This window comes from Delphinus delphis, chromosome X (genome assembly GCF_949987515.2).
Source record: "Delphinus delphis chromosome X, mDelDel1.2, whole genome shotgun sequence".
NCBI classification, from domain to species: Eukaryota; Metazoa; Chordata; class Mammalia; order Artiodactyla; family Delphinidae; genus Delphinus; species Delphinus delphis.
This window is the reverse complement of record NC_082704.1, coordinates 17,934,999-17,951,299: the sequence shown is the minus strand read 5'-3', so window position 1 is coordinate 17,951,299 and position 16,301 is coordinate 17,934,999. Positions and strand designations below refer to the sequence as shown.

Sequence of the window (16,301 nt, the reverse complement as noted above, 5' to 3'; positions counted from 1 at the left end):
CCGCACGGGGAGAAGCTGTGCGCATGCGCCTAGCTGTCCGAACACTTGGAAAGACCGCAGGCTGAGTTGCTTGCAAGTTTCTGCGGGTTGATGGTAACGCGTTCCGCTAAGCGAGCTCAAAAGCTGTCCAAGGAGGGACCGGTGGGGCCGCTTTGCCTGGCGGTTGTGGCCGGTGCTGCCGCTCTGTCGATGGCGGGAACCTGTAACGACACCTCACAAAGCGTGGCCCCAGCACCGCAGTTTGTTCTTCTGTTTTAGGCCACTATTTACTAGGTACTAAGCTTTCCGGGTTCTCTGGCTGTAGTCCACTTCCAGTATTTCCGTAGGTCCAGCCGGAGCATCTGGCTTCCCAGATTCGGAGTGGACTTCCGTCTTTACAAATTGCTGGCGCTTTCCCACCCAGCCCCTGTTTGCAGGACTAGTAGTCATTCCGCGCTCTCTTTCCCAAATCGCTTTTATATTGTGCAGTTCTGTGTCCTAGATGCTGTACGAGGGCTGCGGACAGTCTCCTGCTATTATGGCTTCCGTGCTTGAGAGCAGGATGCTGGCAAAAAGAGTTCGTGCTTCACAGACTTTCTGTGAGAGTATTCCTAAGCAGGATTTTAAGAGTTGTGGGAGGAGTACGGTGAGGGGCTGAGTGTAACTAGGTGTTTTGACTCTACCAAATGTAAGCTAAATTGGAAATAAATTATTGGCTGTATGCAAAACATAACATATGCCTATTTCAAAGTTTTGAGTTACATGTTCATTTAACAGGTATTTATTGAGCACTTGCCACTTGGACTGTGCTATTAAAGGAGCTCTGGGGGATATGAAAAGTATAGGAAGTGGTCACTGTCTAGTTGGGGAGATGACATATTACTGGTCATTTAAATAATAAATAATATCTGATGTAATGCAAGAGCAAGAGAAAATATGGGATGGAATAGCTAAGGAAGGACTTCATGTAAGAAGTGTTACTTGAGCTGTGTCTTGAGGGATGAGTAGTAAAATTCAAATAGTGGAGGAGAAGGAATGATATTTCAGATGGTGAATACTTTGGGACCAAAGGTAATATTTTCAGTGGTTAAGCACCATTGACTTTGCATCTGGTCTGCCCCAGGTTGAATCCTGGCTCTGCCACTTGGGCAAGTCACTTAACTTGTGCCTCACTTTCCTCTTTTACCAATCTCATAGGGTTGTTATGAAGGTTAAATGACCTAATATTTGTAAAGTATCTTAGAGGAAGCACCATGCTGCTTGTAGGTATAAAACAAAACCCAGCACGTTTTCAGGGGACAATGGTAGAGAGTACATACTAGGAAGTAAGTAAGGACGGGTGAATATGGTGGGGCCAGATTTGAACAAGCAAAAGGGTTTGGCCCTAATATTGTAGGCGATGAAGATATTATCTTTAGTGGAATAGGGATAAAGAATGAAATTACAAAGTTGTTTTAGGAAGTTTAACCCAGGAAGCAGTATTTATTGGGTGAACATGATCCAGGGTTCCCTTACTCATTAAGAATAGGTTAGGGCTTCCCTGGTGGCACAGTGGTTGAGAGTCCGCCTGCCGATGCAGGGGACACGGGTTCGTGCCCTGGTCCGGGAAGATCCCACATGCCACGGAGCGGCTGGGCCCGTGAGCCATGGCCGCTGAGCCTGCGCGTCTGGAGCCTGTGCTCCGCAACGGGAGAGGCCACGGCAGTGAGAGGCCCGCGTACCGCAAAAAAAAAAAAAAAAAAAAAAAAAAAAAAAAAAAAAAAAAAGAGGTTAGTGTTCAGAAGTGCAGGTAGTAGTTGCCTTTTTTAAAAAAAACATTTTTTTATTTATTTTTATTTTTGGCTGCATTGGGTCTTCATTGTTGCGCGTGGGCTTTCTCTGGTTGCGGCTAGCAGGGGCTACTCTTTGTTGCAGTGTGCGGGCTTCTCATTGTGGTGGCCTCTCTTGTTGCAGAGCATGGGCTCTAGGTGTGCGGGCTTCAGTAGTTGTGGCACGTGGGCTCAGTAATTGTGGCTTGCAGGCTGTAGAGCGCAGGCTCAGTAGTTGTGGCACACGGGCTTAGTTGCTTTGCGGCATGTGGGATCTTCCTGGACCAGGGCTCAAACCTGTGTCCCTTGCATTGGCAGGTGGATTCTTAACCACTGCGCCACCAGGGAGGTCCCAGTAGTTGCCTTTTAAGCTAGGACTCTTTGGGGGGATAAATATTGAAAATATCAATTCCACAATAAGGTAAAAAATGATTTCTACTTATTTCATATTTTAAAGGTCTTGAAGACATTGAAATTTATTGCTATTTCTAAAAGCCAATAATAAACATGGATTGATTAAATACAAAGTTAATCATATCTGTTGGTGAAAGAAGCTTTGGAAAACACTATCAAAATCATGACGATCAGATACCTATGAAAACAACTGGGTGTATTTGAAAGACAGTCATTTAATGATGCACAATTAACATACAAAAAAGACATTGTACAGCACATTTATTTTTGCAATAGGTACAATGAAGTTTTCTTGTCCTCTTAATAAAAAATTATATTTTATCATTTTGGGTGGCAAAAGCAACTTACACATATTGAATAACTCCAAAAATATAAGTGAAATTTCCCCCAAATCTCACTCCACAGAGTATTTTATTAGGGCATGGGGCCCATTTTGATATACCACATTTCCAGAAATCAGTGTTTCTACCTTACAAATATAATGTGAACTCTCAGACTCAGTGACAAGTTTTTGCTGGGAGCATATGTCTAAATAATCTTATGTGGATGTAATATCTTTTTATATCTCCCAGAAAGTTAGCATTAATTATGGCTATGAATTAGCAAAGCTTCTTTTCACTCTTTTTTTTTTTTTTTTTTTTGGCTGTGTTGGGTCTTCGTTGCTGCACACGGGCTTTCTCTAGTTGCAGCGAGCAGGGGCTATTCTTCATTGCTGTGCGTGGGCTTCTCATTGCGGTGGCTTCTCTTGTTGTGGAGCACGGGCTCTAGGCGCGCGGGCTTCAGTAGTTGTACCACGGGGGCTCAGTAGTTGTGGCTTGCGGGCTCTAGAGCACAGGCTCGGTAGTTGTGGCGCACAGGCTTAGTTGCTCTGCGGCATGTGGGATCTTCCCGGCCTAGGGCTCGAACCTGTGTCCCCTGCATTGGCAGGCGGATTCTTAACCACTGCACCACCAGGGAAGCCCTTCTTTTCACTCTTACCTACTGGATATGCCTAATTAATAGTTACCTTTTTTAAAAAATAGCTACTCTTCTCTAGATAATGATCACCAGGAGCATTAGCTTCCAATTCAGAGGAGAATGATTTGGCAAACTATTATCTAGACATCAACCAATCAGAAACAAAATACTGTACAATGAGGATTACTATTCACACTGGACAATGATAATTGGTATTCATAATGATGACCTTCGATTAGCCAACTAAGATTAAATCCTTCTCGAGTTTTAATACTGAATCGTATAATCTAGGGTTTTAGAAATGGGTGACCCACATATATGCTAAAAGAGTTAGCTGTATATATATCTGCTAACTCAGCTTAAAAAGCTTCCTAACTAGAAGACCCCATTTTCCCAGCCATTTTGAGTAACTTGGACTTGGCTGAGCAGTCACATTCCGATTTGCTTACAGATCTATCACCGATGCACTGAATTGTTTTCCTCATAGTGGGAATGGATTTCGTCATACTTGTCTCTTCTGCAGCTCAGCCTCACACACAAATAAGATGGTAACTCACGTGTGCTGCTGGAATCCCTGACCTTGATGGCGTTGGCAAATAACGCATACGTCGGTGCTATTGGTATGTGTCAATATTACCTTAACTTATGAAATATGTGGGAGGAGGGATAAAGTCTTAAAAGCAAACATAAACGGGCACATTTTATTATATGTAAATTGTACCTCAGCAGAGTTGATTTCAAACAGATTCTGAACCTGCAAATCACTTTCGGCAGAGGGAATACTGGTCTTGACCAAGATGTGTGATGCTTATTAAGCCTTGGGAAGCTGCCCCCAACACTGTAAGAAAGTTCTGTTCATTTATCATCTTCCAAGCATAACCTAGGCTTCTGGCAAATTAGACCCAACCACTTTGTTCTACATTCAGTTGCAGAGGGGTGAACGCTCCTAGGGGTTTATAATTCCTTTTGAAACTCCACCATTCTGGAAGGATTTATGATTATATGGAGGGCTCAGGAATGCAACACACTGTGAGGTTTATGCTATGTCCCACGATCCCTCCACCTGGACCTGTAATGGTTAGCCCCGGAAACAAAGTCCCCTTTTGCTGAAGCTGCCACCACCAGCTTCCCCCTTCTTCTACCCCATGTTCGGCCCTCTCCCGTGGCGGGCCTTCCCCATTGGCTAGACAAACACAACCGACTGCAGCAGCCAATGGGAGCCACTCTCCTGAACATTCAGAGGATGGGTGCTCGTGGTGTGATAAGGGAAGGTTGGCGCCTGGCACGCGCCCCCCTACATCTGACAAGTCTGTGACAGAAACACTAACTCCCCCTACACACGGACACCCGTGCCCCTGCCTACCTCTCGCAGCTGCGCGGTCCCCCATAACCCACAGCGTGTCTTGGCAGCGCCCTCCCCGGCTCCTTGGGGCGCGCGAGCGCACCTGCTTTCTCAATAAGACAGAGCGTCGCTTTATCCTAAGGCTTGGGAGGGGGCTGCGGAGGCGCGGCGCAGCTGCCGGCCGCTTGGTGAAGGAGGTATCTCCGCCCCACCCCCCACCCCCGCCGAGTAGTGTCGCTCCGAGGCCGAGGTGCTCCAGAGATGCCTGAGGGTGCAGCTCTCTTTGTCCTCCCCAGCTGTGCCCGCTGACCTCGTGCGCTCCGAGAAAGTGGGGGTGGGGAGCCCGAAACCTATAAACCTGTAAAATAAATGGGGGCAAGGAGAAAGGAAGACCATCCTGGGGTGGTGTGTGCGGCCCTCCCCACCCACCCTTTCCTCCCTAGGCTTCCTCCCTCCGGTGTGTCCCTGGAGTCCAGGCAGGGGAGGGTCTAGGCAAAGGTGCGGTGGCGGCCGCAGCGGCCTGGGGAGCGCGGTAGGATCGCACGCCCGAGCGTCCCGTCCCAGCGCACAGGCGCAAGGAGAACGCTTGCCCACTCTCCTCCATCTCTCCTCCCCTCCCTGGCTTTTGTGTCGCTGTCTCAGAGCTGCTAGGAGGGTGCGCTGGAGGAGGGGGGGCCTGGGGTGAGAGGCACCCCCTTCACGCGCGCGCGCGCACACGTTGCTGGCGCACGCACACACGCGCGGATACAGACACGCACACACACACACACACACACATATACACACGCACAAAGCTCGCTCGCCTCGAGCGCACTAACGTGGCCGTTTTCTTTGTGTGTAGCCCTCGAGGGGGGTTGGGGCCCGGGTCCGGTCCGGGGGAGATGGCGCAGCCCATCCTGGGCCATGGGAACTTGCAGCCCGCCTCGGCCGCTGGCCTGGCGTCCCTGGAGCTGGACTCGTCGCTGGACCAGTACGTGCAGATTCGCATCTTCAAAATCATCGTGATTGGGGACTCCAATGTGGGCAAGACCTGCCTGACCTTCCGCTTCTGCGGGGGGACCTTCCCGGACAAGACTGAGGCCACCATCGGCGTGGACTTCAGGGAGAAGACCGTGGAAATCGAGGGCGAGAAGATCAAGGTGATCCAGACGGTCAGGTCCGGGAAGGGAGGGATCTGGGAGGGGGCCTTGCCAGAGGCGTTGCTCTAGTGGTTGTAAATGTCCAGCGCGTGGCTGTGTCGCCGCTTGCTGAGCCCAAGACCCTCGGCACGTCCTTATCCCCTTCGCCTCTCTCAGTGGCCCAGTACCCACCTCACCCGTTTTCTGAGGGCAGGCGGGAGTGGCTGCATTCATGCCCTTTGCCCCTGCCTGACAGCTCCCACTAGGAAAAGCCTGTTTGATCCTATCCTTGACCCTGAGCCGGGAGCAGCGGCACCTGTGGGCAGAGGGCGGTATGAGGGATCTCCGTCCTGGTCTGTGGGATGGATCCCAAAGCGCTTTACACATCTTGAGGTCCCTTCTACCTCGTGGGTGCCAGTAGGTTGCAAAAACCTGCTTTGGCTAAGCCCCCAGGCCTTGCTGGGGTGGGGGGAGATGGAACTCCATAGAGAATGAAAGCTGCTTTATTTTAAATTACAAGTTATAATTAAGTTTAAGGCTGATTTGGAATAGGAGTGGTGTGGGGTGCTTCTGGCACAAAGCCATGAGCCCTTTTAAAGAAATTGAGACAGGGTTACCTGCCAACACTTCATAATAGATTAAACTAGTTCTTTTGGAAAGTACCCCTTAAATGATATCTTCTTTATTTGTCTGGGTACCTAATGCCCATTACTCATTCTGTGGGTATTGTCTTCAGCAGGCCTTTGTAAAAATGCAGAGCAACTTATCTGAGGGCTAAGGGAAGTGTCTTGGTGCCCCCCTCTCTTTAGTTTGTCAAGTAGGCTAAGTACAGATATTCTTGTCTGACCATTTGTGCTCACTTTTGGTTCAGAAAAGGTAGAAACTCGATAGGACAGTAATATTTCAATGTGCCGAGGATGGAGGGAGGGAGGACATGGCAAGGGCAGCTTCATGTGTCAGAGGAGCAGAGGGGGCAGGGTTATGGGCAGGAAAGCCACCTCAGAAGGCACTGGGCACTAAAGACCAACTTCTTTAGACCCACAGCTGGCCTTTTCTTAATTCTTTTTGTCTTTTAATTAATTAATTTTTGGCTGAGTTGAGGCTTCGTTGCTGCGTGCGGGCTTTCTCTAGTTGTGGTGAGCGGGGGCTACTCTTCCTCCAGTGCACAGGCTTCTCGTTGTGGTGGCCTCTCTTGTTGTGGAGCACCAGCTCTAGGTGCGTGGGCTTCAGTAGTTGTGGCACGTGGGCTCAGTAGTTGTGGCTCGCGGCCTCTAGAGCACAGGCTCAGCAGTTGTGGCGCATTTGGCTTAGTTGCTCTGCAGCACGTGGGATCCTCCCAGGCCAGGGCTCGAACTCATGTACCCTGCATTGGCAGGCGAACTCTTAACCACTGTGCCACCAGGGAAGTCCCACAGCTGGCCTTTTCTTGAGCCTATGGTCGGACACTGTCGGGTGAAGGCAACCCTCCCTCCTGCTGGGTAAACAGCCCCAGTGACCACAGGGCCTCTCTTCTGAGTGATGTGGAGAGAAGGACTGAGTAACTGAGGAGAATGATGAAATGCTCTAAACTGTACAAGGTTCCTGACTCCTTCATTATTAAAATGAATGTGTTTTAAAATGGCTTCAGAGACCAGGCCAAGGCACTAGATGTCAGGAAGATGGGCAGCTCAGTATTGGTAAGGGAGGCTCTTGAAAACAACTGAGACCCAGGATCAGGAAGACAGGGCACTGTTTGGAAATAATGATCTTTTTTGCCCCTCGCATTTTGGAGGGAATTCCTACATTTGCTTTTAAAAGTCAAAGTAGGTCTCTGTCTCCATCCTTTCCTAGGGCTCTTATGTCAATATCTGCTTGGCTAGGACTTCTTTAATGTAACATTTTAAGACTGGCATTTCTAAAACATGCCTTTTAAAATCCCAACTAGAAATGTACTTATGGATGTGCTCTTAAACCCTCAAAACCTTTTGAATTTAATGCTATCGCTTGTTTAAAATCGTGTCACATTGAGCCAACGAGTCCTCTGGATTTAAGAGAGGGGGAAATAAGTCCCCTTGAAATTTAGATGGAGGAAAAGGAAGCGTTTGGGAGTCTAGGGAAGGAGAACAGGGGGAGAGGAGAGGAGGAAGCCAGAAAGTGGGAGGTGAAAACGAGTGGAAGAGGGTCACTACCCAATGGCCTTGGGGAAATTTTGCAAAGATTCCTTCCCTTCTAACACCCAGTACTTGATCAAACTGGATTTTACAGTCTCTGCCAAAGATTCCGGACTTTTTCCCAGAGGGCAGAGCCTGTGACAATGTGACTCACTAGAAACAGAGCCCAGCACAGCACCACGTGCAGATAAGTGCTTAACACAGGCTTTTTTGGGAAGATGATATTTTCAAGAGGGCAAAACCTTGTGACACTGCTCGTGGAGGAGCCCTCTGAGTGCAGATTCTGAAGGAGCTCAGGGTGGGGTGTGGGAGCAGCGGGATGGGGACCCTGCCTCTGGCAAAGCTGCTGCAAGCTCAGGGCCCAAGCCAGCAGGCGAGACCAGCATGTCCTTGGGGAGATGGCAGAGAATGGCAGCTAGCAAATGAGCTCCATAGGAGATGATTTTGCCCCATACTCCGGCTGGCCTGAAGTTTCTCAAGGAACAGGTACCAAAATCACACTAGGAGGTGACTGCCTTTGGGGAAGAGAGAAAAGTCCCCAGGCTGAGGTGGCCCTAGACCACAGCCAGCAAGAGAAGGCTGTCAGGCTCTAAAATGCCAGTGCTCACAGGAGAGTGGCAGAGAGGTCTCAGCAAGCTCTTCTCTCAGTTCAAGAGTAGGGTGTGGCCTCTCCGGGGCTGCCCCCCTGTGTCCCAGGGTAGCACATACTGTCAACCCCTGCAGGGGGACGACTAATTTAGCGTATTTGGGGCTACTGTCTTAATTACCAGGGCCATCCCTAGGGCCTTGAAGCCCCATTTGGTGTCTCCAATCAATGTGTCCCCCATGCCCTCACAAGATTTATAATCCGGTATTTCCTGGTTCACAAGAACATCAAGAAAAGCCTACAATAATCATAATAACAACAAGTTCTATTTATTGAAGAAACAAAGAGCACAGGCTAGGCGCTTCCCATGCACTATCTTATTTGGTCTTCTCAGCAACCCTATGAAATTAGGACTATTATTACCATTCTTGTTTTAGAGATAAGGAGACCAAAGTTAGAGAGATTAAATAATTTGCCCCAAGGCACGTGGATCTGAGCTTCAGTCTTTGACTCTTGAGCCCAAGCACTTTGCCATCTCACTATCCTGCCTTCCCCGTGACAGGGCCAGGATTTCAACCTAGATTCCGAGCTCATGCTCTTTCCTACTGCTCTCTCCTCTAGCGGGGCAGTATCTGGCTGGGGGGCATTGTGTTCAGGGGGAGGTGGCATGCCGGGCAACCAGCCTTATGGTCTCTTCTAGGCCAGGGGTCCAGGGTTTCAGCCCCAGAACCCAGGAGCCTTCAAGATGTCACCTTTGGCTGCACCCCAGACGTCAAGCCGAGTACCTGGGTTTTACTTTTTGCACCTTGACTGTCTCACCTTGGGTATGAGAATCAGAGGATGTTCAGAGATGGAAGAGACCTTAGGGCATCTCTAATCCAACTTCCTTGTCTTACAGAGAGGAAACTGAGGCTCAGAGAGGGAACGTGTTTGCTTAAGATCACCCAGGGCCCGGCCTACAACTCAGGTCTCCTAATTCCCTTTTTGCTGCTCTTTCCACACACCATGCTGCCTGGCTTAGAAGAGCATGTAAATCCGCACTCTGAGCCAGCCCCATCGTCCATCCAACCCACAAAGTTACCTGTGACAGGGACACGGTGAGACATCATATGGGAAATCTGACAGTCCTCCCTGACATCAGCCTAGGAAGGATGGAGGCCTCTCCCAATCCCCAAAGGCAGGGTGGAGCTTCCCTTAATGACCATTAAGTGTCTGTCACCTTACAGGTTTAGCTAAATCATATTGCACCTGACTCAGTCTAAAAGCATTGGAAAATGCCGACTGGGGCGTGTGTTTGGGGGTGGGCAGGTAGTAGAGGGGAGGCTTAGTTCTAATTTTTGAGCCATTCCTTGTAAATTTTCATGCAAGCACCCCCTGCTATCCAGTTGGGTTCCTCCTATAGCCTGGGCAACCCTCTGCCCCAGCACTCCAGAACAGGCACGCTCGCTGCAGGACGGCCGAGGCTGTGGGCAGGTGCTGTTCAGGATCGTGGATTTCTCTTCCTCCACTGATCACTTGGAAAAACACCTTCGTGTGCTACATTACCGAGTGGCTGAGCTAAGCGTTCCCTCGGAAGCTGCCCGCAGTCAGAATGACGTCATGTCTTCCTTAGGGCTTCTGAGCTTCCATCTTCTGCCAGTTAGCTGAATGGTTAATTATCCAGCAGTTTTGTCGTTTCTCTGTCTCCCTTGCTGCCTCTCTTGCTGTGGGTGAGTTTCTCTTTGTTGTCATCCTTTGCCATTCTCTGTGTCAGCCTGGTGTGTGAACGTGGTGTATCTTAGACGCAGATGGGGCAGCCAGCTAGCTGAAGAAAGATTTATCTTAAACTTTTCCCGTCATCCACTCGGGCATCCTCCAAAGGTTACAGATGTATTTTCTCTCTCTTTCCACTTCTACCCCCCCTCCACCAGCCTCCAACAAAAGGACATTCATGCCTCATCTGTAGAAAGACGCCAGATATGTTCCCTAGGGATAAGAAATACCCATGTCAGCTAAGAGCACGTGCAGGGGTGAGGAACTTGCCGAAGCTTGCTCAGGCAGCGGTAGCCCCAGGAAAATGGTTTACAAGGCTAGATTTACCTTTGGCAGCTCCCCACCCTGTGCCCCTTGACTCTCCAGAGTCCCTGTCACTTTGGGCCTGCCCCCAGCCACCCATGGCTTGTTGCTGGCCTTCCTCTCTCTTCCCCCTCCCCACTGACTGCGTTTGCCTTGGCTCGATCTCATCCTCAAGAAGCCAAGCTTGGACTTCCCTGGCGGGCCAGTGGTTGAGACTCCGCGCTTCCAATGCAGGGGACACAGGTTCAATCCCTGGTCGGGGCAGTAGGATCCCATATGCTGTGTGGCGCAGCCAAGAAAAGAAGCCAAGCTTTCTGCGCTTTCCAGGACGAGAACCAACGGATCCAAGGAGCAGTGCTACCAGGACACGGCTCATGGGCCCTCTGAGACAATGGCAACAGCTAATATTTGCAGAGCACTTTATATTGTGCAAAAGCTCTTCCTCGCATGTTATTTCATTTGGCTGGTCATTGACTCAGCTAGAAAGCTGAGGGGCTAGAACCCGGCTTTCCCAATTCCACATCTACTGCTGCGTTTCCAACAGCGCCAGCCCAATTAGCTGTCTGGCCAGACCTGATGGTGGCAGTCTCAGGCCAGGGGCGAAGGGGGAGTGTATTAGGCACTGTGTCCTGTACTTACAAGGAATGCTAATCCTCACAGCATCCCTACCAGATTGCTGTGTTTATCCTTAGTTTCCAGAGGAGGACACTGAAGATAAAGTAACTTGACTGAGGACACCTAACTAGTGGGACATGATTGGGTTGAGATTTGCACCCTAGTTGGTTTGACTCCACTATACCCCACTGGCCCTTGGAGAGAAAAGAGGATCCTGGGGGCATGTGTGTGGCTAAGGGGCAGGCGTCAGGTGCAGTGCCCACAGGAAGGGAGGACTGGGTGAGGGAGTGCCAGCTGCCAAAGGGAGAGGAGATGCTTTCATTGTCCGACAGAGGCCAGGGGCTTATGAGGATGCTGAGAAGGACAGGGACACTAAACCCAGAAACAAAATGAAGTCAGTCATGTTCCAGCGAGCCTGACTGCCGTGCTGTCCCTTTTTGATGGCTCTTGAGGCCACAGCATTGGCTCTTCTGATTCTCTGCTGTGAGCAGCCTGCTTCCTGGCTCCCCTCTCACCGCAGACAGGGGTGCAAAGAACTTGGGGTGGGGTTTCTAAAGAACTAGAATGAGAGCAGTAGTTGAAATTCCGAGCCTCTGAATAAAAGCTCCAAGGCTCCCCAGGCACTGGAAAGGCAAAGGAGGTCTCCAGCAGAGAGGGCCCTCCCTGCAGTTCTGGCAGCTGGGGTGGCGTGCACAATTCTGAAGCCATAGAAAAGCCAAACAGCCAAACTACTCAGCCCCAAACACCTCATACACTCCCACCCACGTTCCTGCTAGTGGCAGGTATTTTTAGAGCCCTGAGCTCATGGTGTTAAAGCATCTGCCGCATGCCTGAGGGCTGGTAGGCATTCAGCCTTACTCAGAGGCAAGAGTTACGACTAGACTACCGGAGGGTGGGGGTGGGAGCCAAGTGGTAATGATATTCTCGCAGTATACCTGCCCTCTTCCCACTGACCTCCATTCCTTTCCTGGCCTGCTCTCCTCTTTCTTCCTGCTCAGAGCACCAGAGAGGTGGAAGAAATGAAAATCTCTTCTGTCTCTGCTTGCCGAAGCAAATCAGCCTTTGAGGACTTATGTTTTTCTGGGTAACCAAAGTCGAATGTTGTCTCCGAAATCACCTTGGCAGATACCTAGGATGCCAGACAGTAGTTTTGCTGGCTCAGGCCAATACTGCTTTTTGATCACAACGACGATATTGATGACAAGCATGATGACGAGTGATCTGATGCAGAAAAAGACTGCTTACAGTCTAGCTGGAGGGATGCCAAGAACACTGATGAAACGACTAGAGAACAAATAAATATATTCTAAATGGTGTGGTGCAGACTCAAAGTGCGATAGGAATGCCTAAGGAAAGAGAATTGAAGAAAAGTTGGAGAAGGTTTTAGGAAGAAGGTGCAGTGTGAGCCGAGCCTGGAAGAATGGGTGAGATTTGGATAGAGCAATGAGGGGGCAACCACTTCTGCAGGGGAAGCTGGACTAGCAGGACCAAAGGGACAGAGGAGAGAATGAAGCAGGTGCAGCTGAGTAGTTGGAAACCAGGTTGGGTGGGGTCCGATTATGGCAGACAAATGTTTCCATTTTGATGCCACATGCAGTAGAGGGCTATCGGAATTGGCTGAAGCGGAGAATAACGTGCTGATACAAGCAGGGATTTAGGAAGGCTAGTTTGAAAGCAGTATGCAAGAGGCACTGGAGTGGAGACATCTAGAGTCCAAAAGACTTTGCTGTAATCCGGGAGTGAGGAGAGGAGAGTCTGACCAAGAGACATGGAAATCTAAATAGGAGAAGGAGATGAATTCGAATGTCGTGCCAAAGGAACATGGCGGCCATCTCCATTGAGGAGATGAAGGGAAGCCTGGACAATGAAAACTGATGTTCACAATGATGACTCTGGGGCCCTGTAAGATCTTCATTCGGCAAAGAGATTCAATTATATTTACTAGATTATACTTACTGACTGCTAACTCCAAATAAAGGCTATACTTCGCTTTAAGAACCATAGTAGTCAATTAGTGACCATAATCGCATTTTCTTTCATAACTGAGAATTGTATAAGGCCTTGGGGCCGTCGTTCTCAGCATGATTTCTCTTGTCCAAGACTTTGGATGTATAACAGGAAATAGATTGGGCTGAATGTGTTTAGACTCCAGAGTATCCCCTGGGAGTTGTATCTTTACATATGTTATTCATTATCCCAAAAGCTGAGATGCAGAAGAAAAATCCAGTGAGCTAAATTACCTTTTACATAACAAAGAAGTGAACTTAAAATCAATTGAGCCACATGGTGAGATTTTTTTTTTTTTTTTTTTTTTTTTTTTTGGTACGCGGGCCTCTCACTGCTGTGGCCTCTCCCGTTGCGGAGCACAGGCTCCGGACGCGCAGGCTCAGCGGCCATGGCTCACGGGCCCAGCCGCTCCGCGGCATGTGGGATCCTCCCAGACCGGGGCACGAACCCATGTCCCCTGCATCGGCAGGCGGACTCTCAATCACTGCGCCACCAGGGAAGCCCCATGGTGCGATTTTAACACTAACTTTGTTTGCTTTAAAAAGTCATGAAAAAAAAAACCAAACAAAACAAAAAAAAAAAACAAAGTGATGTATGCATGAAGTAGAAAATTTGGAAAATACAAAAAAAAAAAAAAGAAGAAAGTAAATATCACCTAAGTTCCACTGTTCATAAATAACCATTAACGTCCTCGCATATACACTTCCAGTCTTTCCTATGCATTTGTCTATGTTTAATTTTTAAAAAAAAAATTGGGACCATAGCATATGAAAAATTTTGTTTCCTACTTTTTTCACTTACTTATATTTTATGAGCATTTTCTACACCATTTATTCTATGAAGAGGTTATTTTAATGGCTGCATAATAGCCCATTGTATAGATATATATTGGGTTGGCCAAAAAGTTCATTCAGGTTTTTCATAACATCGTATGGAAAACCCCAAACGAAATTTTTTGCCAACCCAATACATACATTTTAGCTGCTCCTCTCCTAGGAGGTTGTTTCCTGTTTTTTTTGCGGTATCCGGGGCGCTCACTGTTGTGGCCTCTCCCGTTGCGGAACACAGGCTCCGGATGCGCAGGCTCAGCGGCCATGGCTCACGGGCCCAGCCGCTCCACGGCATGTGGGATCTTCCCGGACCGGGGCACGAACCCGTGTCCCCTGCACCGGCAGGTGGACTCTCAACCACTGCGCCACCAGGGAAGTCCTGTTTTTTTTTTTTTAAGTGATTAAGATCTTTGCGCAGAATTTTGACCACATATCTCTTTCTTTTCTTTTTTTGCTCCCCCCCCCGTTTTATTGAGATATAATTGACGCACATCACTGTATAAGGTTAAGGTGTGCAGCATAATGGTTTGAGTTACCTATATTGTGAAATAATTACCACAGTAAGTTTAGTGAGCACGCATCATATCATACAGATACAATAAAAAGAAAAAGCAAAAAAAAGAAAAAGTTTTTCCTTGTGATGAGAATTCTTACGATTTATTCTCTTAACAACTTTCATATATATTATACAGCAGTGGTAACTATGGTCATCATGCTGTATATTATATCCCAAGTACTTATTTACGTTATCTGCTATTTCTTTTGTATAGATTTCTGGAAGTGGGATTCTAGGCTCTAAGAGTTTTGTACATTTTTAAGGTTTTTGACAATATTGCCACATTGCCCTCCAGGAAAGTTGACCAATTTACATTCCAGTTTTTCAACTAAAAACCTTAAGAAAGACTTAATAAACCCTGAAAGAAACTTCTCTCTATATGTTGATAAGTCCATTCTGCCAATTTGTCAAAGAACCACTTCCTGTGTCAGGGCTTGTCACCTCATTTTTATAATGTCACAGAACCATGTTTTCTCCTATCTGTTCATGTTTCGCTTTCTGACTCCAAATACGGGTCTTTGTATCTTCCAGGTTCAGGTGTGGGACACCGCCGGTCAGGAACGCTTCCGAAAAAGCATGGTCGAGCATTACTACCGCAATGTGCATGCCGTGGTCTTTGTCTATGACGTCACCAAGATGACATCCTTCACCAACCTCAAAATGTGGATCCAAGAATGCAATGGGCATGCCGTGCCTCCACTAGTCCCGAAAGTGCTTGTGGGCAACAAGTGTGACTTGAGGGAACAGATCCAGGTGCCCTCCAACTTAGCCCTGAAATTTGCCGATGCCCATAACATGCTCTTATTTGAGACATCGGCCAAGGACCCCAAAGAGAGCCAGAACGTGGAGTCAATTTTCATGTGCCTGGCTTGCCGATTGAAGGCTCAGAAATCCCTGCTCTATCGTGATGCTGAGAGGCAGCAGGGGAAGGTGCAGAAACTGGAGTTCCCACAGGAAGCTAACAGTAAAACTTCCTGTCCCTGTTGAAACCAAATGGTGTAAATACAAGAGCAATTATCACTGGAGGTTTTTTTCTTTCCCTTTTTTCCGTGCCTGTGTAACACTGACACCTGCTTGTTTCCATACAAATTGATATTAAAATAAAATTTGTATAGATTATCATATGCCTTCATGTCTTGCTTTCCTCCAAGAAGACATTTCTGATTGTGATGAGTAGAAGAGGCAGCTCGCCCTGCTAGAGAGGCACACTCCCTACCAGCCTTCTACGCTGCCTGAAATGCTCATCCTTTGAGTCACTTCTTCAGGACTAATTCATTCTCTCACATGATGTCATCAGTGGGCAGAAACACCTGGAGGGGGTGGAATACAGGACAGATATGTGGTTCTAGAGAGCCAGTGCAGGCAGAGAGATAGAGAAGTTTTTTTTTTTTTTTTTTTTTTTTTGCGGTACGCCGGCCTCTCACTGTTGTGGCCTCTGCCGGTGCGGAGCACAGGCTCCGGACGCGCATGCTCAGCGGCCATGGCTCACGGGCCCAGCAGCTCCGCGGCATGTGGGATCTTCTCGAACCGGGGCACGAACCCGCGTCCCCTGCATCGGCAGGCGGACTCTCAACCACTGCGCCACCAGGGAAGCCCTTTTTTTTTTTTTTTTTTTTTTTTTTTTGATAGAGAAGTTTTGAAAGGAGACATTGACTCATCATTATTTCCTAGGGTCCTTGGATGTCGAGAGTAGGCTGCTCTCTTCTTATTTCCCAAAATTTAAACATAAAAATATAGGTTGCCCAACAGGCCCAGTTCCTTCCAATGCTGTTAGCTCCTGCTTCCCCATTTTTCACCAAGCAGCCCTTGATACCAGAAGTATTTCTTTCCCCCTGCCCTTTCTTGAAGAGGGCAGGGTTCAAGCTAACATAGGTGTATGATGCC

At 48.3% G+C, this 16,301-nt stretch overlaps 1 protein-coding gene across 1 annotated transcript; it reads left to right on the top strand.

Annotated features, from left to right (window-relative positions):
- The first annotated feature begins 67 nt into the window (after positions 1-67).
- RAB33A (RAB33A, member RAS oncogene family) lies at positions 68-15,494 on the top strand. The gene is made up of 4 exons (XM_060002522.1): positions 68-273; positions 3,682-3,778; positions 5,342-5,639; positions 14,949-15,494. Exons 3-4 carry the CDS (start codon positions 5,382-5,384, stop codon positions 15,402-15,404), a joined length of 714 nt encoding a protein of 237 aa, XP_059858505.1. The 5' UTR covers positions 68-273; positions 3,682-3,778; positions 5,342-5,381; the 3' UTR covers positions 15,405-15,494.
- The last annotated feature ends 807 nt before the right edge of the window (positions 15,495-16,301 follow it).

Excerpts from the sequence above, each read along its gene's own strand:
- RAB33A (XM_060002522.1), top strand. The coding sequence starts at position 5,382 with ATGGCGCAGCCCATCCTGGGCCATGGGAACTTGCAGCCCGCCTCGGCC. Across the intron at positions 5,640-14,948 it reads TCGAGGGCGAGAAGATCAAG|GTTCAGGTGTGGGACACCGC; the intron begins GTGATCCAGACG and ends TGTATCTTCCAG.